This window comes from Carassius auratus, chromosome 50 (genome assembly GCF_003368295.1).
Source record: "Carassius auratus strain Wakin chromosome 50, ASM336829v1, whole genome shotgun sequence".
Lineage (NCBI taxonomy): Eukaryota > Metazoa > Chordata > Actinopteri > Cypriniformes > Cyprinidae > Carassius > Carassius auratus.
The window spans coordinates 18500948-18522125 of record NC_039292.1 but is presented as its reverse complement, the minus strand read 5'-3'; the positions used below and the strand labels follow the sequence as shown (position 1 = coordinate 18522125).

Sequence of the window (21178 nt, the reverse complement as noted above, 5' to 3'; positions counted from 1 at the left end):
GATGAGCAGGAATAATACTGCAAAATTGCAAAAAACTCTGCAGGTCTCCAGCCCTCCAGGATTTGAGTTCTGACACCCCTGCAAAAGAGAATAGGAAGTGGCTAAATATATATTTTTGATAAATATATTTGATATTTCAAATGTTGTTATTCAATTTTGTTGTTTATAACTGGTCCTTTCAGTTGGCCAAGATTTCTAAAAATCCTTTCTTGTATTGGTCTTAAGTAATATTCTAATTTTCTGAGATACTGATTTTGGGATTTTCCTTAGTTGTCAGTTATAACCATCAAAATTAAAACAAATAAACATTTGAAATACACCAGTCTGTGTGTAATGAATTAATATAATACAAGTTTTACTTTTTGAATGAAATTAATGAAATAAATCAACTTTTTGATGATATTCTAATTATACGACCAGCACCTTTATATAGGAATACATTTATCACAATTGTGCAAATAAAATAAATTAAAAACCACCTACAGACAAGTCTGACAATGGGAATGGAGAAAAATCAATATCTTCATTAAGACCAGGTTATAAAAGAGCATGAAATCTTCTGTTTCAACCATCTTAGACTATCTCCACTTCTGATATTTAATGCCACATGACCAATTCCAATGACCTTCAAGTTGCAGAACTTCTCTGGATGAAAAGCATGGTACATTATAAATGTACAAAATCAGTGACCCCCCCCCCATAGAACCGTGTAAAGGAAACAAGTCAATTTAGCTCAAAGGGAATCATTTAAGATTTTAAAGGGTATTTGAACAGAATCACTGTTTCACAGCTGGTCACTGAGACGCCCTGCGATTTACTTAGCACAGTAACAAGATTGGCAGTTTAAGACATTAACTTGTAAGCACAAAACACAAGATACTTCTCTTTTCAATATGAATAAGGCTTTATTAGATAAATCTAAGACATATAAACTAATCTAACACATAAACGCACGCACACACACATTCACACAAGTTGCAGGAAGGTCGAAAGTTAGGGAAAGATGAGTTTAAGAGAATGGAAATATGGAATCCCAAGTTTACAGCAATACGTTAAATTTCATAGACATGAACAACCATCATTCACGTAATTAGCCCTTGCATTGAGTTCCTCAATAAGGTTAAAATTATTTTAGATACACCAGTACAACAAATATCTGGGGATACATTGCCTTTGTTTCCTGTGAAAGGGACTCCCGTTGAAAGGAGTATCTTGGTATCGCTGATTGGCTGGAAGTTCAGTAGTGGCTGAAGTGACGTCTTGGGAAGCCCGTGGTTGTTGGCCGTTGGCTGAAGGTACAGAGTCGTGTGTGCTGGTTGAAGTTGAACGGGCACCCGAGGTCAGGCGTCGGAGACTCGACGTTACAAATCTTAACTCAGAACACGGAACTCTCAAACGGAAAAGAAAATAAATAAAGTTTGACGAGACTAGGTTGTGTTCCTTCTCATCGTGGCTAAGTAGCAGGCGTGCAGGCTGAAGCACGCTGCAACCGCGCTCAAAGAATAGTGATGACAACAAAAAAGCAGACACTAAAAGCAGACTAAAAGCAGACACTAAAAGCCAGATTTTATGGTGTCCAAAGTATTTAACTTGCCTGTTGGCCACACCTCAACTGTTGTCTTGACCAATCAGATATTGTCTTGGCTCGGGGGTATCATAAATCATTTGTTTATCTTACCAAGCATGTGGTCCAAATTTTCCTGCTCTTGCAGGGTATAATTTTGGACATGATTACTTTAACACGAATATGATACATGTGACAAATAAATGATTGTCAGGGCTATTTCAAGCAAGTAGATTCAATCACACACATACCAGACATGACTATGTATCCTTCAGCTATCCCATAGTTATTAAAAAAACATACACAATAAGATGAATATAACATGATTGTCAAATGTGTGGGTTACACATAAATGAATATGGAGTGAAGCGATGGACTGATTCATTTACAAGTCTTTTTGAGTTCACTCTGGTCCATATATGTGTACAAAGAGCAGTTTTCTTTGCCATTCTCTTGACAAATACTTCTGTGGAGACAAAATACCTTCCCCCTTAGGAATTTCAGTCTGCTTCTGCTAGGTGGGGGGAAGTCAATGGAAGTGTTTAACTCATGGGTTTCCATGTGATGTCCAGCGTTGCATTTCAATTACGTACAACAAATTTGACACCAAATTTCTCTTCTTCGAATTGAAATTGTAAATAATTGTTCTAGTGGTGTTAATGTTGAAAGCTGTTGTGTGAACAAGTTGGTTGGTCATCTTGCTTGGTTCTTGTGGCACTAGAACTGATTTATGACTTCCTGAGGAATTCGGCTCGTGTTTCAACGCACAGCTTTGATAGACTCTTTAATTTGTCTGGTTCGACTCAATTCTGTTACATATATCCCCCTTTCGATCGGCGAGGTGTTTAGGTGAGGACATCATCGATCGCTGGAGAAACAAAGGCAGAAGAAGCAGACAAACACAGCAAACAGCAAGACAACACCTCCATGACAGTTACTGTACTGGTGCAGGCATCAGGTTATTTAGGTACACGTGGTTAAGTTCAATTAGTCCATGTAGTTTAGCACATTGAGGATAGTTTATACCGTCTTGGAAATTGTTGTTTTATTCTGATTCATCAATCAAATTTGTGGTTAACTTTGTTTGGTTCTTCTAGGTTGTCTTACTTTACACGTTTACCGTTAGTTTTCTAGTAATTTCATTTTCAATTCAATGAATTGACCTATCATGCATGGAGCTCTCTGGCTTCCATTCAGTTTAGAGTGGCTGGCGGATATTAGGTGTTGCGAGTCAATCCTAATATCAGACCTTCGACCCTCGCAGGGTGTCTAGGCGTTTCACCAACTCAGGAAAGAGGGGAAGGAGAAGGATAGGTAAAAGAAGAACAAAACAAAACAAGGCTGCTGTGGGTTTTCCTAGCATGGGTTACAACTACTATTGAGCTAGGATGTCAGGTGCAGCTAGTGTGTCGTGAACCTTAACTTAGTGTCAGGTGTTCTACCTATTGTGAGGATGGCTGCACGTTTCTTCATGGTGGGTATGTGTAACTTTGTTACACTAAAAGTTGGATATTCTACCTGTGGGAAGAATATGTTTGTTGAATGTGTTATCAGTAGATGTGTTTACCTCTGGGTGTAGGTAATGTTGTGTGTGTTACTGGTGTAGTGCATGTGTGGTCAGATCTGTTCAAGTCTGTTTTGTCTCCCCCTTTTCCTAGTATGTCACTGAAGACTGGCTCTCAACATTCTTGGCTTGGATGAGGGCGTGTCCATGGTCTAATGAGGGTCAGTCCAGCAAGGCAGGAAGTTCTTTAGCAGACAGTCGGAGGTAGTTTGGCATGGCTGTGAACAGCTGGTTTGCAAAACTTTGTCTCCTATGTTGCATTCTTCTTGTGATGCCTTCTGGCTATAGCAGACTTTTTGACCTTCTGTGCTCTGGTGGTTGCTGTTGCACAGACAGGGAATGTGGTTCTTGGAGTTGGAGTTCATTTGACAGTTTGTTAGTGACTGAGGTGATGTCCTTTAGTACCTCAGATTTTACATTCACAGTTGGCCGTGAAAGACTTGTTCGTTCTGGGTCGTTGTTGAACAGGTGCTTGTCATCTCTGATGTGGTGCACCAGGTGATCACCGGCCTTCCGTTATGTCGCTGGTCACAGCGAGCATGACTCAACTTTGTGGTCATATGCATGTAAATTGTCTTGAAATAACTCTCTCAGTGGTTTCATGACTTGTTCCATGTCTTCTGATGGTAAGCGGTCATGTTCTTGTGCATACTCAGTACTGTGCATGTTTGAGTGGTGCTGAGGTGGGTTTTGTTGTCGCTTACCCACAAAAGTTGCTCTTGGATGAGTCAGGTGATTACCTTTGGATATCTGGTTAGGTTTTCAGATGTTCTTATCCTTTTGGTTTCTTGAGAAGCGTGGCTGGTCCCATGGATTTTTCCAGCAGTTGGGCTGAAAGCGGTCGTGGATTTGGGCTTCACGTTCTCTGTGCTCTTGATGGAAGACTCTCGTGTTGTGATGCCACTGGGTGTTGTCCAGTGCAAGGCTTGAGTCTTTGTTGACAGAGTTCAAGAGTGGAGATGTTTTGTTACCTTTCTTTGAGGCCAACTTCTGCTTGTTATAGGCCTTCTGTGTTAGGTCACGCAACTGTTGGATGGTCATGGAGTTCGGACAGGCCATGACACCTAGATGGTGGCTGACTCCAGGGTGCGAATTATTTAGGAAGAGGGTTTTGAAGTTCACATCCTCTTCAAGGTCAGGCTTGTTGTGTGCACCAAAGTAGGCTTGTCGGAGTCGGTTGTAGTAAGCTTGTGGAGTCTCTTGTCGACCTTGTTTGGTTTCCAAGGCATCCAAGGCATATCTCGCAGGTAAGCTTGGATGTCGGGGCTCTCTGTGGAGTTCGGGTTGAACCTGCTGATGTTTTTAGACAGCTTGTTGAGGTCTTTGATGGTCATCCAGTGTGCAGCTCCAAGGTCTTGGACGGGAGGTTTTCTTTCATTGGCAGGAAAGGGTTGTGTGGCGAAGGCAGGTGAGGTTTTGGCTTGTGGCCCTTTGCTCCTTTCGTCATATGCCAGTTCTTGGACGTGGGACTCTGCTCTGCTCTGCAGTGATGAGGCTAAGAGAGGTTTCTCTTTCCTTGGCTCTTGTTTGTGCTTGTAAGCATTTTGGAGTTCTTTTCTGACCCTGTAGAGCTTATCGTTGGTATCGTCTAGTTGTTGGGTCAGATTGTCCATTTCAGTTCTGTACCTTTCAAGGTGGTCTTTCAAAGCACTGATTTCAGAATTCTTGTTTCTGAGGTCTAGCTTGGCTTTCTCTAGTAACTGTTCAGCTTACTGGAGTCTGTTTACCAGGACTTTTTGAGCAGCCGTTGCATGTTGCTGGTCGAGCTGAGCTGCTGCCAGGGCTGCTTGGAGCTTCATAACTTGTTCCGTTGTTTCCTGCTCCCTCTCGCTGGGTGCTTTGAGTTGATCTTGAACTTTCACTTCCAGCTTGTCTATGCGACGTTGAGCACGTGTCAGCTCCTCTTGAAGGTGGGTGATGTGCTTGTCGCTCAGTTTCAGATGGGTTGTGAAGGCATAGCTTAGGGAGCTGGTGATCTTGACTAGCTCCTCGTGGTTGTTGTTCTGGCTTGAATCTTGTGTCAGGAATCTTCTCAGGATTAGGATTATTATTAAAAATAATAACAGTTCAAATGTCTTTGGAGTGAGGCTGTCTGTCATGCCTCTCAGCCAAATGTTCACATCTTCCCAATGGGCAATGGGGTCTGCAGTCTGCGGCATGTTGGCATGCTAGGGAGAAGAGAGACTGACACAGATCTGTGTGGAGTAAAAGCCTATATGTGGTGGGACAACTAAGTGTTGTATCAGTGATTGTGACCCACTAGTGAAATGTGGTGATGACTGTGTTGGTCTCAGGGTGTCTAAGTAGACTAGAGATGCGAAGACTTTGTCACTCTAATGAGGAAGAGGAAAAGAGAGAAATAGGTGAAAAACTAATTCAATGACAAGCAAATTTTCTGTTTTTCAGATGAGGAAAATTATTTTTTTCCAATTAAATGTTATCAAAAACGTAAACAATATTATTATATTTCTTGCTTTGGACAAAAGAATACAATAATAATTCTGATATCTCTTTGCTTAGTCTGACAGGATTGACACCATACACCTTACAGTTGGACCGCTCACCAGGGAGGCTGTGAAGGCGACAGTTGTTCAACACGTATCTTTATTAAATTAATCTCAACGTTGGATGAGATGCTAAAACTTGGATTGCGTTTCCAAATGTAGGGAGGTTAGGAAGAACAAAGGAGAGGATGATAACAATCAAATTCATAAGGATGATTCGTCGTCTTTGGCACAATTGTGTATTTAATTCACTTGAATTGATTGATGGTTCTTACATGTCCTACAAATGTAAAAAGAGAAGAGGAAAGTAAAGGAGAGAGAGGACGGAGATGGTAAGTCTCAATAGCGATTATTTCAACTACAAGGAGAGTGTTGTGTTATTGCTGCACAACTAATCAAACAAAATAAACTTTAAGTGAAAGAGAGTTGTCTTTCTAATTTATTTGAACTCGTAGTGAGGGATAACAATGTCTCCTTTTAGGCCTCAGGTGTGTAGTTCCCAGGCTAGGATACACAAAATAAAGAAATTGTAAGAAAAAGTAAAATAAAAAAAAAAAAATTATAAATGGGCAAAATATGCAAAAATGAAATTAAAATGAGGAAATCAATAAGTAAAACAATAGTGGTTAAGTGTATAACCAAAACAGGAAGAGGGGTAAAACGCATTCAAATAAGTAAAGGTCTGAATAGCAAATATTCAGGTGGGTAATAAATAAATTAGGAAGAATAAATTTACTTAAACTTCCAAAGCTCAAGGCTTATTCATTCCTAAAATAATTAGGCCCAAAAGAGAATACTAGAAATAAAAGATCATATGAAATGATCTGAGAGGGAAATTTCAAATGATTCAAAATAAATTTAATGTTTCAATTAAATTTCAATTTGTCACAATTAATAATTGTGAGTTAGTATTTCCCTTTCTAGTAAAATGAAAATAAGTGGTTTAGTGAGAAAAGAGAGCAATAAAAGAGAAAGAGACTAACAAGTGTTAGTTAAGATGTTTAAAGGGTTAAATCACGTCAGCGTCGCCCAAACACACACTATTCATCCAGTGGATTGTGATGCTAACGGCTAACCTTTGAGACTAGTGGCTTTGGCATAGACTTCAATGTAAATGCAACGGTTTCGTTAGCTTAGCAACACCGCTGAATTTGTTTACACTAGAGTCGACGCGCTGCGCGTGCACAGTTCAGAGTTGCTCCGGAAGTACGTTAAGGCTTCCGGGTCACGGTCGTCACTATGGCAACCAAAACACACTCTAGTGGATAAATCGTTAACACATGAATCGTTGCATTGTTGCAAATACAGTTAAGCATGTTACATGAAATGTCGGCTCATTTCAACACTGTACAAATAACAACACCGCCTTTAGTTGGTTTTGCGATTTGGCACTTAAACTCTCAGTTCGTATGGAGTTAAATTTGTCTTAATTCAAATAGCAGCTTCCTGCTGTAGTTAAAAGGGAACACATTGATAGCGACCTTCTGCAGATCTGAATCTCCGTGCCAGTTTCTCTGGACACAAACACAAAAGGTTTCCTTCGCTGTTGGTACACAGTTAAAATTTACTTGATCAAGCTTTTAAAACATTCCCATTCAAATAACTCTCGGGCACATGCAGTGTTCCGCGAGAATGCATTCACTCTGTGAACAGACACAAACGGGCAAACATTATTCTCTGATGTTTAACGTTAACTTAGGGGAGTCAAATATCAAATTTGATTCGGCAGTGGAATATGGAGCCAAAAGAGTCTCAATAAAGATAAATGCACACACTACATTCACATATGCACACATAGGATTCATACATGCACACACATAATTCATAAATACACACACAGGATACACAAATGTGCAAAAAAAATCACAAATGCACACACAAAATTTAAAAAGCACAGAAGATTCACAAATGCATACAAAATTCAGAAATGCACACAAAATTCAGAAATACACACAAAATTTACATATCCACTCAAGATTCAGAAATGTATTTCTGATGCACACACACATACAGCGGTCTGTGAACTACACTGCATTTTTTTAAACAGGGAATGATCTGCAACCAATCAGATATCTCCCTAGTTTTAGCCAATCACAAGAATGCACCCCACGTGGGGGATTGTTTACTTATAAGCCAATCACATAAGCCAAAATTATTCACTGGCAAGATCGCAAGTCCTGTTAAAGCGGTTCCTCTGCTATGTAAAAATGCCACGCTAAAGCACGTCCTTTCCTTTAGGTGGCTTTTAAATGTTACGTTTTTAAATGATGTTTTATTTTGTGAAAGTTTTAAAGTGTTTTGGAGCAACTGGAAGTTGAAAAAGTCTTCATTTGAAAGTCTGTGTCAGTGGTGGGATGTGGGAAAGGTGAACATAAGACTTTCCAGTCAGAATTATGCTTCCCAAACATCAACCATAGTGAAAAACACAGTAAGGACTTTACAGAAGGACATTGAGTCGATGGAAAGAAATCTTGTATTCAGTAGTGAAGCTGTGCATTGCATGTTTTAAAAAAGAAAAAACAAGAACTGAACTCTTATTTGCAGGAGCAGGCAAAGGGAGCGTTGGTAAGAGCCAGATTCTGCTCTGTCAAGGACATGGACGCTCCAAGTGCTTTCTTTTTTAATCTAGAGAGAAAAAGTGTCCATCAGAAGCAAATGTGTCATCTCCGTCGGCAAGATGGATCGGTGACTTCAAATCCAGCTGAAATGAGTAAGCTAGCGAGAGACTTCTATAAGCAGCTGTTCAGCGCTGAGAGCTGTGATGCTGCGAGCGTTGAGGATCTGCTGAAGGAACTGCCTCAGCTCGAGCACCAGCAGAAAGAGGCACTGGACACTTTAATCTCTTTTAAAGAACTCACAGAAGCAGTGCATCAGCTAAACACTGGCCGTTCTCCAGGGATTGATGGCTTATCTGTGGTTTTTATCAGCAATTCTGGGATATAATAGGACCAGATTTTTATGAAGTGTTGTTGGACTGCATCAAGAACAAAACACTTCCCACAAGCTGTCGACGAGCCATCCTGTCTCTCCTTCCAAAGAAGGGGGATTTGGGATTTTTAAAGAATTGGAGACCTGTATCCTTACTGTGTTCGGACTACAAAATATTCTCCAAATGCTTATCAAACAGACTGAAAAATGTTTTAGACCAGTTGATTCACAAGGACCAGTCATACTGCATTCCTGAAAGATCAATTACGGACAACCTGTTTTTATTAAGAGACATGATCGACATTAATCAGTTTTATCATGGAAATCTTGGTTTTTATCGTTAGATCAAGAAAAAGCTTTTGATCGAGTTGATCATGAATATCTTTTTAATGTTTTAAAGTTTTTTGGATTTGGTGACAGTTTTATATCTTACATTAATTTGCTGTATTTTAATGTGTTTAATGTTTTAATACAGCCTGGTCATAGAACCTTTGTTGTGCAGGTTGAGGAAGAATCTTAATGGAATAGCAATTCCTAATTCACAGGACAATTTTAAGTTATTTTTATCAGCATATGCAGATGACATTACTGTTTTTATTTCAAATCAGGATGACATCACAATTTTAAATCAAACTCTTGGTTTGTATGAAAGAGCTTCCTCTGCAAGAGTCAGCTGGTCCAAAAGTGAAGGTTTTATTGTTGGTGGGTGGGAAGGCACAGGTTTTCCAAAACTCCCGGGTGGGTTATGCTGGAGACAAGATGGTTTTAAAGCTTTAGGTGTTTTTTTAGGTAATGAACAGTTTCAAAAGAAAAATTGGGAGGGTCTGCTGGAAAAGGTGTCTGCCAAACTGACAAAGTGGAAGTGGCTGTTGCAACAACTGTCTTACAGGGGAAGAGTCCTGGTCATCAACAACCTCACTGCATCGATGCTGTGGCACAGGACTGCAGTCATGGAGCCACCTGAAGAACTCATTTTAAACATTCAAAGGACACTGGTCAACTTCTTCTGGAGTGGACAGCACTGGATCCGTGCAGCTGCCCTGTATATTCCAGTCCAGGAGGGCGGGCAAGGCTTGGTGGATTTGAGGAGTCGGATCCGAGCCTTCAGATTACAGTCTGTGCAGAGACTTCTTTATAAAGATGTGACATGGGCCAAAACGGCAAGTGCTTTGCTGAAGCAGGCAGGAGGACTTGGTCTAGACAAACACTTGTTTTTAATGAAATTAGAGGAAATAAGCCTGTCAGAGCTTCCACCGTTTTATACGTTTATGCTGCAGACATGGAGAACTGTTTTTAAAGTGAAACGAGACATAGATGAGCAAGAACATTGGACTCCAGAGGAACCGTTGTTTTTTAATCCGTTGATCCAGACCCGATTGCTCTCCTCCGTGACTGTGCGGAGATGCTTAATAAGGAATGGCGTCTACAAACTTGGACATCTTCTTGATGAGAGGGGCTGCAAACCTACTGAAGAACTCCAAGAGTTGACGGGTTTAAGGTCCTTGCGTCTTGTTTTTAAACTGAAAGAAGAGATCTCCAATGCGCTACCAAGTGGCTGCAGGTCTTGGATTGCACGGAGACAAACACTGGACATGAGAAATAACCAAGACTTCCCAGACATCAAGAACTCACCTATCATAAATGAGGAAGATGGTGAAATTGCGGACTCGATTTTATCTTTCACGACCCCCCCAGCTTGATCTTTTTAAAGATGCGTCTAAGAAAGCTTTATATTGCACTTCAGTGAAAATGACACACCAAGAATCACTAAAAGGAATAAAATGGCCTGAACTGCTACAGCCAGACTTCCTGGTGCGGGACAGGTGGAGGACGCTGTACAAACCCCCGGTGGAGAACGGCAGACCTCCAGTGGAGGATCATCCACGGTGCCATCGCTACGGACCGGCATGTGGCGCACCTCAATCCAGCAGTGGGGGGGGGGGGGGGGGGGGGGGGGGGTCGGTTCTGTGGGATTGAGGAAAACCTGGAGCATTTGTTTTTAAAGTGTAATAGATTACAAGGTATTTTTAATTTGCTTGAGACTTGTTTTAGAAGATTCAATGAGGATTTTTCTGACGTAGTTTTTATTGGGGGTCTGAAATACAGTTTTTTAATGAGAAGGAAAATGGTTTTACTAAATTATTTGATAGGAACTGCCAAACTGGCAATCTGGAAAACCAGAAAAAACTAAGGTTTGCAACTCTCTACAATAAATCCTGAGATGATGTTTAGGCATCTGGTGCAAGGAAGGCTGAAACTTGAATTTGCATATTACAAACTTACTAATAATTTGGTGTTTTTTTGCGATGTTTGGTGTTTTAATGAGGTGATATGTACAGTTCAGGATGATCAGCTTGTTGTGAATTTTTCTATTTTGTTAATTTTTTTCAGTAATGTGATGTAAGGTGTAATGGAAAAATAAAGTGCTTTAAACCTCAACCTCTCTCTCTCTCTCTCTCTCTCTCTCTCTCTCTCCATGTAAGGATTCTAAGATTATTTGTACCAAAAATAATAATATAACATTTAATAAAATTATAATTAAGTACAGCTTAATGCACTTGACTGATTTGCTTAATTTTGAAATGATAATGTTTCATTCTGTTTTGAAATTGCACTTCATTAGAATGTATGTGATTATTTTACCATGCTTATGCAATATTGTATTTATCTTGTTTATCATGGGTCACATAATATGCTGCCAGATCTTAGCCTGATTTGGGCCACATATCACTGGATTGATCTGGGCCTCCCACCCAGAGTTATAAAGAACAGGATCTATGTGTAATATTAATTGCTGATAATATTATAATTTTTTACTTTAACATTTTCATGAAAACCATACCTGGCTGGTACACATATACACAGTGTCCAGATGAGGATGATGATGTTGTTCATTGTTGTTGTTTTGTCTTGTGTGATGATGAAGATTGTGTTCTGTTCTGCTCTCAGTCATGAAGTGTTAAACTCACAGCACTATAAACTCTCTCATGCAAAGTGTCTCTATGTAAATGATCTTCACACACAGAACAGACAGCTGTCAGTATCAGACCTCAGATGAATTTCTTCATGCATGTTAGTGTTTTGATAAGTATGGCACTATTAGCAGTGTGTGTTGAATTATTTTACTGGGTTGATATTAAACAGAATAATATTAAAGAGCATCTGCTTTCTAAAACTATATAGATTCATACCTGTGAACCAGTTTGACACAAGACTGAAAACTGAGGTGATATTCATATTTATCACTTATAATAAATAATTTTATTTGAAATTCCATCTTGTGAATTTATTGAACTCTGTTTTTCAATCTGTCAGTATTCTGTTTTGATGATGTTCAGATTCTGAAGTGTTTAATGGTTGTTTGGTGGTTTTGTTTGTGCAAGATTTATTATTAATACTAATTTGATCAATATTTACAGAAGTCAAAATAAAAGTACAAATGGGTGAAATGCTATTTAAATATTTGGATTAAAACGTACAATATGTGAAAACTATACTGGGTTTAATTTAATTAAAAAACACTTAGTAAATTTGTCTGTTTAAATTTGAAAAGGTCACGAGCCTCATTTATTAAACACATCCTAAATTCCATGGATTTTTTTCTGTCAAAAGTGAGAACAAATAGGGATTTAGTTGCTATGGAAATTAATTAATTCAGCATTGTTTTGTCACAGTGTCTGGGTTGTTGTTCCCTGGGGTTCCACTAGATGTCCTCCTTGCTCACGGTGTCTGTCACCAGATCACTTCCTCCTCCCTTATTTGGTCACCTTCCTCCTTGTTGTGTAATTGATTGTCCCCCACCGTTCTCTTGTTCCCTCATTATCCTTCTGTCTATTTATACCTAGTCTGTCTTAGTCTGTGTTACGGAGTCCTTGTTTAATGTAATGTTATTTCATGTGCGTCATCCTTGTCTTGTCTTGTCTTGTCTTGTCTTGTCTTGTCTTGTCTTGTCTTGTCTTGTCTTGTCTTGTCTTGTCTTGTCTTGTCTTGTCTTGCTTTGCCCCGCCCCGCCCCGTGTTCGTGTCCTGTTTATGTTCCGATTTGGATTCTCTGGTTTTGACCCTGCCTGGACTGTTTACCCCTTTGGATTATCCCTAAATAAACGACTACCTACAATTGGTTCTATCTCTGTGCCTCATTGCATCACGTGCCGTGACAGAAGGACTCCGTCACTGCAAGACCCAGCGGTATGTCGACTTATATCTCCTACCCAGCCACAGTGCGGGAGAGGAGTGGATTTGAAGGAACTCGTCTGGTGGTTTTCCGGGGAACCAGAGGAGGTCGCCGAGGAGGAAGTGGTCAAGAGGATACTCAGTATCGCTCTCAAGTGGAACCGCCCTTCGACCCGGGGCTCGTGTGGGATGGATTAGAGCCACCGTCTCACCATGGCGGACAGAGAGGTGAGAAGAAGCGCACGCCCGCCATGGTGTCGCCCCTGCCCATGATGGCCGCTAGATCAGCGCCAAGAGGCAGGATGGACGCCAGCACAGCGCCACAACCCAAGATGGCCGCCAACCCAGCGCCGCTGCGGTGCATGGCCACAAACCCAGCACCACGAAGCAAAATGGCCGCCAGCCCAGCACAAAATGGCCGCCAACCCAGCGCTGCTGCGGGCCATGGCCACCAACCCCGCATCACGAGGCAGGAAGGAAGCCAGCCTCACACCACAGTACCAGATGGCCACCAGCTCAGCTCCGACGCTCAAGATGGCTGCTGACTCATTTTTAGACTATTTCTCCATGCTGTCACTGATCCTAGAAGTTCCCAAAACTGTTCACGTCAAAGCTGCTGAGCCAGCGCCACAACCCAAGATGGCCGCCAATCCAGCACCACAGCACAAGATGGCGGCCAGTCCAGCGCCACAGCCCAAGATGGCCGCCAGCCTAGCACCACAGCACAAGATGGTCGCCAGCTTAGAGCCACAGCACAAGATGGCCGACTCAACGTCTGAGTCGCCAGTCAAGGTGCCCTTGACTCACCATCGTAGAGTGCGGAGGACTGGGAGACAGGCTTCTACCGTTCCTCAAAGCCTGGAGAACGTTCCCGAGCGGGCTGCTGCCATCCAGGGGGACGTTCCTGAGCGGGCCGCTGCCGTCCAGGAGGACGTTACCAAGCAGGCCGCTGCTGTCCAGGAGGACGTTTCCGTGTGGGCCGCTTCCGTCCCCAAGGCTGTGCCCGAGGTCGTTCCCGATGCAGTGACCGAGGCGGTGCCCAAGGCTGTTCCGGAGGTCGAGGCGGTGCCCGAGGCTGTTCCAGAGGCCGAGGTGGTGCCCAATGCTGTTCCAGAGGCCGAGGCGGCGCCCGATGCTGTACCAGAGGCTGAGGCAGTGCCCAAGGCCGTTCCTGATGCGGTGACCGAGACCGCTCCCGAGGCCGTTACCGAGGCGGTGCCTGAGGCCTTTCCCGATGCAGTGTCCGAGGCCGATCCCGATGCCTTGACCGAGGCGGTGCACGAAACAGTTCCAGAGACAGTGCCCGAAGCCAAGGCGCTTCAGGTCTTCACAGACAGTCCAGAGTCTAGTCAGATTCCCATGGACTCTCTGGAATTGGGTCAGGTTCCGATGGACTCTCCGGACTCGAGTCGGGTTCCGGTGGACTCTCAGGAGTCAAGTCAGGTTCCGGTGGACTCTCAGGAGTCGAGTCAGGTTCCGGGGGACTCTCAGGAGTCGAGTCAGGTTCCGGGGGACTCTCAGGAGTCGAGTCAGGTTCCGGGGGACTCTCAGGAGTCGAGTCAGGTTCCGGGGGACTCTCAGGAGTCGAGTCAGGTTGACTCTATGTAGTTTTACTGTATCATGAAGCTCCTGTGTGGATGCTGAACATCTGCTGATGGAGCTGCTCTGTTCTGAGAGGAACACAATCACTCAGATATGAGTTTGACTGTTTGACTCTTTATTCTCTGAAATGAGTTAGTAGAGTTGGACTCATGGAGAGATGAGGTTTGTTCATATTCATCAGTTCACACTGAGACTCTCAGCAGTCAAACTGAGCTCTGAATGTTTGAATCAACTGTTGACTCTGTGATGAGACGCAGTGTCTCTGTCACTCAGCTGCTACTGAACCTGTTCTCTGCACAAGATTCCAATCAGAACACTTTTTTTCAGCCTGGTGCCACAGTTGTTTTAAATCTTTTATTGTTGTTATAAAGAGCCACTGTGAAGTTTCTGAGAGTGTTGTCATAGGAGAGAGCTATTCAGCTCTAGTCATGGAGGGCCAGTGCAGTTTGATTCCATCTCTGTTAAAGGAAAACCCTTTCCAGTCCCACTTTGTGTATCTCCGGACCTGGGGTCAGAGTTACAGTTCCCAGCATGCACTGCAGATCAAACTGATAATCAAAATGATTGTTTAACTGTTTAAATATGTTGTTGAACCAGATACAAACATATTTTATGCCTCGTTGAGTTGCGTTATATAGACATAATGTGAAGCATTTGTCTCCATGTGGTTTGAGTGCTGGGGGTCAAGAATACCACACTGATGTAATTTAATAGCAAATTACTAAATATATGATGTATTGATTGAATTTTAATCTTATCACTGCATGTTTGGACATAATGGCAATTATCAAATCATATCGTAAAAAAGAGAATCAATGTCATATCGTATCATGATGAAACTGCTGTTTATTACATACTGTACTGCTCAAGTGTACCACACCATGGTCCATATTTCCAGTCTCCACTGAACCAATGCACTGATTTGAAGAACCTGTAATAAAAAATGAAGAACCTTCTGAATCTCCAAAGAACCAAAAGTAAGTAAATAATAATTACAGTAAACATATTTAATCATATCCTCTGATCAGCAGCTGCAGTAACTCTCAGCTGTATCAGTGCAGTCACTGTGACTCTGACTGACGGAGGTTTTTGTACGACTCTTTATCACTGTGTGAACACATCTTTACTGTTTGGGTAGTGAAAACTCTGACAGTAATAATGTCCTGTATCTTCAGTCTGGACTCCACTGATGGTCAGAGTGAAATCACTGTTAGATCCACTGCCACTGAATCTAGATGGAGTTCCAGTGAAACGGGTTGATGCAAGATATATGAGGAGTTTAGGAGCTTCTCCAGGTTTCTGTAAATACCAGTGTAACCAATTACCACCATGCACATTACTGCTGATTTTACAGTTTATTCTGACTTCTTGTCCTGGTTGAGCTGCTGTTATTGATGGACTCTGAGTTACAGTGTACTGTCCTCTACTCTCTGAAAGAAAGAACAAGAATAACATTAAGAAACAACTGTAAATGATTATTATTTTACACTTCAGAGAAAGAATAATCATAATTAAAACTGTATTACACAAACCTTGAGCAAACAGTGTGAGAGTCCAGATGAGGATGATGATGTTGTTCATTGTTGTTGTTGTGTCTTGTGTGATGATGAAGATTGTGTTCTGTTCTGCTCTCAGTCATGAAGTGTTAAACTCACAGCACTATAAACTCTCTCAGAGCACTGAAGCATGTGCTGATGATGCAAAGAAGTGGGCAGGATTTACAACAGATCGAGCTGCTACAAGACTGATATACTAGACTAGAGTTACAGAATATATTACTCTATAAATTCTATTAGATGAATCAACACCACTATAAGAAGAGAGTGAATTGTGAGTTTGTTCATAAAGTCTCAGGACTGACTGTAAATCTCTAATCAGAGTTCATGGTGTCACTCTGTCTGTCATCAATCCTCATGTCGGTCTGAAATTGTAAAATGGACAGAAAACATTCTGTTAAAAATGATGACAGTTGAAAACTTTAGTTTTTAGCTGGAGACTCACTACAAGATACAGATACCCTTTTCTTTTATTTTGTTTTCTTTCCTTTTCTTTTCTTTTATTTTCTTTACTTTGTTATAAAAACGTAACATGATCAAATGTGTCTTGATTCTTTTGTCTGAAGCTGCAGGTTTCTCTGTGAATCATGATTGAGCTTCATATGAACAACAGAAGAATCATTATGAGAAACTCCATGACATCATCCATGATGAAAGAGGTCAAAGGTCATCTCAGAGGTCATCAAATATATTTCTTTAAAATAAAATTTTGCAAGCAGATGACATGATAATGAGTGAGAAATGTAGGATTATGAATTCAAACTGAATCATGTATATTGCAAATTGCATTACTGTAATAAAATCTTCCACTGATTATGAAAAGATTCTCATTGTTTATCAAGCAATAACAAATATTAAGAAAATGTTGTGTCTTTGTTCTTACTTCATGACAAGCATTTTGTCAAACTAAATGTCTGAGAGTTGTCAGCAGCTGAGGTGTTTGTGCTCTCAGTGTGTTGAAGTGTTGTTTCTCTCTCTCTGCTGGAGTTTGTGTTCACTCGAGTGGAATAGAGGTTTTTGTTCGAGTGTTTCATTCGATTGTATCACTGTGGTACACTTTCGGTGGAGGAACTAAACTGGTGCTCGGTAAGTCTGGCTCTTTTAACTGTCTTGTACAAAATTGTTGAAATGTTTTTTAAATGATTTTAATGTTTAATAGAAATTATTTTATTGTCACCTTTAGAGCTTCAAAATAACTTTATATATACTCAGCAAACAATTATTGTCCAAACACATTACTATAATGTCTCACTTTGAGTTTTATTCATTTTATCATTTAGTTTGACAAAATGCTGATTTACTTTCATGCATTTTTACACTGATCATATAAAGTTAATTTATTTTGTAGATATTATACATAAAAAAGAGATTTGTCATCAGAATGCAAATATAGTTTTTGTAGTTCAAAGATTTTTTATCTCTTTTGCTCATTGTGCTTTAAAAACATAAAAAATACAAAATATATGAATGTTTAGAAATGTTTTTGAAATACTATGAAATAATTTGCATTTGCATTTTAATAGATTGAAAAGTGAAAAAAAAAAAAAAGTAAAAACAAAAGTCTGTAAGAACATTTTAAGTTGAAGTAAGATATAATGTAAGAACTTTATGACAATATAATAAATTATACTGAAATTATACCAGTCAGTGTCATTTTACATTTGGTTTCATTTTATGATGTTTCATTTATATAGTATAATATGTATATAGTGATTGTGTAGTTTGTATATTGTGTATATATCAGCTGCAGTGATGTTGAATAAGATGAATGATGAGATTGTTGTGATTGTTACTGCATCTCACACGTCTGCTGCTGAAGTCATGTTGAAATGATGTGAATGTTGCAGGGCAGAAGAGTGCTGGAGCTGCAGTGTGTTTTCTCTGTGTTTGTGAATGTGTTGTGTTTGTCTCCTGCAGCTGGTCCCACAGTGAAGCCCTCAGTGTCTCTGCTGCCGCCCTCTTCTCTGCAGATCTCTGGAGACTCAGCCGCACTGCTCTGTCTGCTCAGCTCTTACTCTCCACAGGGGGCGCTGGTGAGCTGGACACTGGACGGCTCAGAGGTCACCGAGGGGGTTGTGACCAGCGCAGAGAGCGAGCAGGACGGCCGCTACAGCCGCAGTAGTGTCCTGACCCTCAGCAAAGCACGCTGGGAAGAGGGAGAGCTGTACGTCTGCAGAGTAACACATGATGGAGCTCCTCATGAGGCCTCGTTCCACAAGAGTCGCTGTTAGTCGCTCGCAGAGCTGATGTTTCTCCAGTGAGCGCTGCTCTCTCCTGAAGATGAGTGTATCTGAGTGTCCTGTGTCAGGCAGGATTCACATGAGTCTAGTGCTGCAGCTGTAGTCATTTACAACTCAATACTGAAAGAGAGCTCTAGTGTCAAAGCACTGGCTGATCTTTCAATCTGCTGTGTTTGCTGCAACATTCAATAAAGCTTCTCAACAAACTCCATTTGTGTCTGACAACATCATTCAACTAACAGATCAAGATGCATGTAGTGTTTGTCCAGGTGTTTTTCAGAAGCTCGATCAGTAGCAGTAAATTTAGTCAAATAAAGCTCTTATTATTATAAGTAATAATAACCATACATCAAGAATGAATCATTTTGACTGCAACTATGTAAGATTTTAAATCTTTCTGTGGTTCAAATGGAAAGCATCACGTCCAGACACATAACACATAAAACATGATGATTATATTAAAACACTGACTCATTCTCTTCAGAAATACAAGATTAATGTTGATTGTGATGATACTGTGATATTAGTGTTTGTGTTGATCAGTGTTGTGTGGGATTGTGTTCATCAGCAGCTGCAGTGTCTCTCAGCTGTATCAGTGCAGTCACTGTGACTCTGACTGACGGAGGTTTTTGTACGACTCTTTATCACTGTGTGAACACATATTTACTGTTTGGATAGTGGAAACTCTGACAGTAATAATCTCCTGTATCTTCAGTCTGGACTCCACTGATGGTCAGAGTGAAATCACTGTTAGATCCACTGCCACTGAATCTAGATGGAGTTCCAGTGTAACGGCTTGTTGCAAGATATATGAGGTGTTTAGGAGCTTCTCCAGGTTTCTGTAAATACCAGGCTAAACAATTACTATACACTGAACTGCTGGTTTTACAGTTTATTCTGACTTCTTGTCCTGGTTGAGCTGCTGTTATTGATGGACTCTGAGTTACAGTGATCTGTCCTCTACTCTTTGAAAGAAAGAACAATATATATATATATATATATATATATATATATATATATATATATATATATATATATATATATAATAAAATGGTAAATTTACACTTCAAAGAATGAAAGAATAAATAACAAAATTAAATAATACACACTTTATCACACAAACCTTGAGCGAACAGTGTGAGAGTCCAGATGAGGATGATGATGTTGTTCATTGTTGTTGTTGTGTCTTGTGTGATGATGAAGATTGTGTTCTGTTCTGCTCTCAGTCATGAAGTGTTAAACACACAGCACTATAAACTCTCATGCAAAGTGTCTCTATGTAAATGATCTTCACACACAGAACAGACAGCTGTCAGTCTCAGACCTCAGATTGATTTCTTCATGCATGTTCATGTTCTACAAAACATTAGAAACTTTCATACTTAGCGATGAATGTAAATTACAGAAATCGGACACTTTCTACAATGAATGATTATTTTACTGGGACGATGATAAACCTAATTATATTAAATATCACTAACATGCAGTGGTGGGCCTAGGGTGTGGCTGTTCACACTACACAACTGATAACGCATGTCACATGACCATTCTTGCAGGTACAACAATGTGCAAGATGTTATTGTTTACACGGTCGTCAGGGATACGCAGAGAGAATATGGGCAGCATTTTTGTCCGTTTTAGTGATGGGTCGTTCTTGAACGATCTGTTCATTTTGAATAAATCTTTGATAATGATGAGTTGTCTGAGCGAGGGATTCGATTTATTTCGAGTTGACCGTGGATGCGCAACATCCAATAGGATCTGTACAGGAAATAGAAATTATTAGTTCATCTCTCGAGTCTTACAAACTTTATCTGTATGATGGGGGAAATCACTTTGATAATTCCTAAATATAACACAACGTTACAAGATACTGATTCGGGAATCTGTCACATGACAAAAGAGCAAACAACTTTAACCCGAAGACTCGAGAGGTGAACTAATCAATTCTCTTTCTGTGAAGACTGCATATCCTCTGGTCTATGGAGCTGTCACGTGATGAACGAACGACTCAAGTCTGAAGACTCGAGAGGTGTTTCTTATAATTATGTCTTGGTTGCATTATAGTTTATATGACACAATCAATGTTTGAGTAAAAAGATGTGTTGGGGAATTTGGATATTAACACGAAAATAATGAAATGACGTGAAAAAGGATTTGTTCATTTTGCTGAACAAGATTCAAAGATGCGAGTCAATAAAATGATCTGAACTTCTCATCACTAGTACATTTATACTGAAACTCAACCCCGTCTGCAGCATTTTTTGAAGTCTCCATTTTCGAGGGTCGAAAACGCCAGAGTAGTGTGAACAACAGGCTTAACCATGACAAAAGTTATGTGTTTTAAAAAGAAAACACTAGTGTAAATGTATCAGTCTGAAGTTCAGGATGGAGAGGAGTCACACAGAGTAGCGATTCTTTAAAAAATAGTGGGAAATAGGAAATAGTTTTATGAATTGTCACCACTTTTTCTACTGTAAAAAAATATATATTTATATATATTAGAATTTCTGCATTCCAGCCATTTGGTATTGACAGTGACTAAATTAGTAAAAAGATATGTTTAAAATTATTTAAAATTATTACTAACAAAAGAAGAAAAAAAAAAACTACTTTCTCTCTTTTCTAAGTGCGTTCATAATTGTATTCATTTATAGGCCTATGTATCATATTTGGCAGTTGGCATTAGAAGTTATATTATAATAACAGCAGTGGTTTATGGGAAGTTTAATACCACATATTATTATTATTATTTTATTTTTAATATATGCCTTTTTCAAAGCTCATATAAAATATATAAAATATTTTCAAAATATATAAATATATCTATATATGTGTGTGTGTGTGTGTGTGTGTGTGTGTGTGTGAAATGATATGAAATGTCCTTAGGTGTTTTGCATGCATATATAATAAAAATAATCTAACATTGTTTATTAAAATGTAAAGAGTAAAGGTAAAAAATAGATAATCACAATATTCACCAATTTATGCTTTGTGAAAAGTATGTCACTGGAATGAATTAATTCCTGAGTTTAATCATGATGAGTG

General features: G+C 40.1%; 2 gene segments (V, D, J or C); one reads left to right on the top strand and one right to left on the bottom strand.

Annotated features, from left to right (window-relative positions):
* Positions 1-15150: 15150 nt before the first annotated feature.
* LOC113067231 (immunoglobulin kappa variable 3-15-like) lies at positions 15151-15933 on the bottom strand. The segment is given in 2 exon segments: positions 15151-15764; positions 15867-15933. Coding segments are annotated over 2 exon segments (375 nt in total).
* A 544-nt stretch (positions 15934-16477) lies between these two features.
* On the top strand, positions 16478-18339 carry LOC113066490 (immunoglobulin lambda constant 7-like). The segment is given in 3 exon segments: positions 16478-16568; positions 16827-16976; positions 17808-18339. Coding segments are annotated over 3 exon segments (555 nt in total).
* The last annotated feature ends 2839 nt before the right edge of the window (positions 18340-21178 follow it).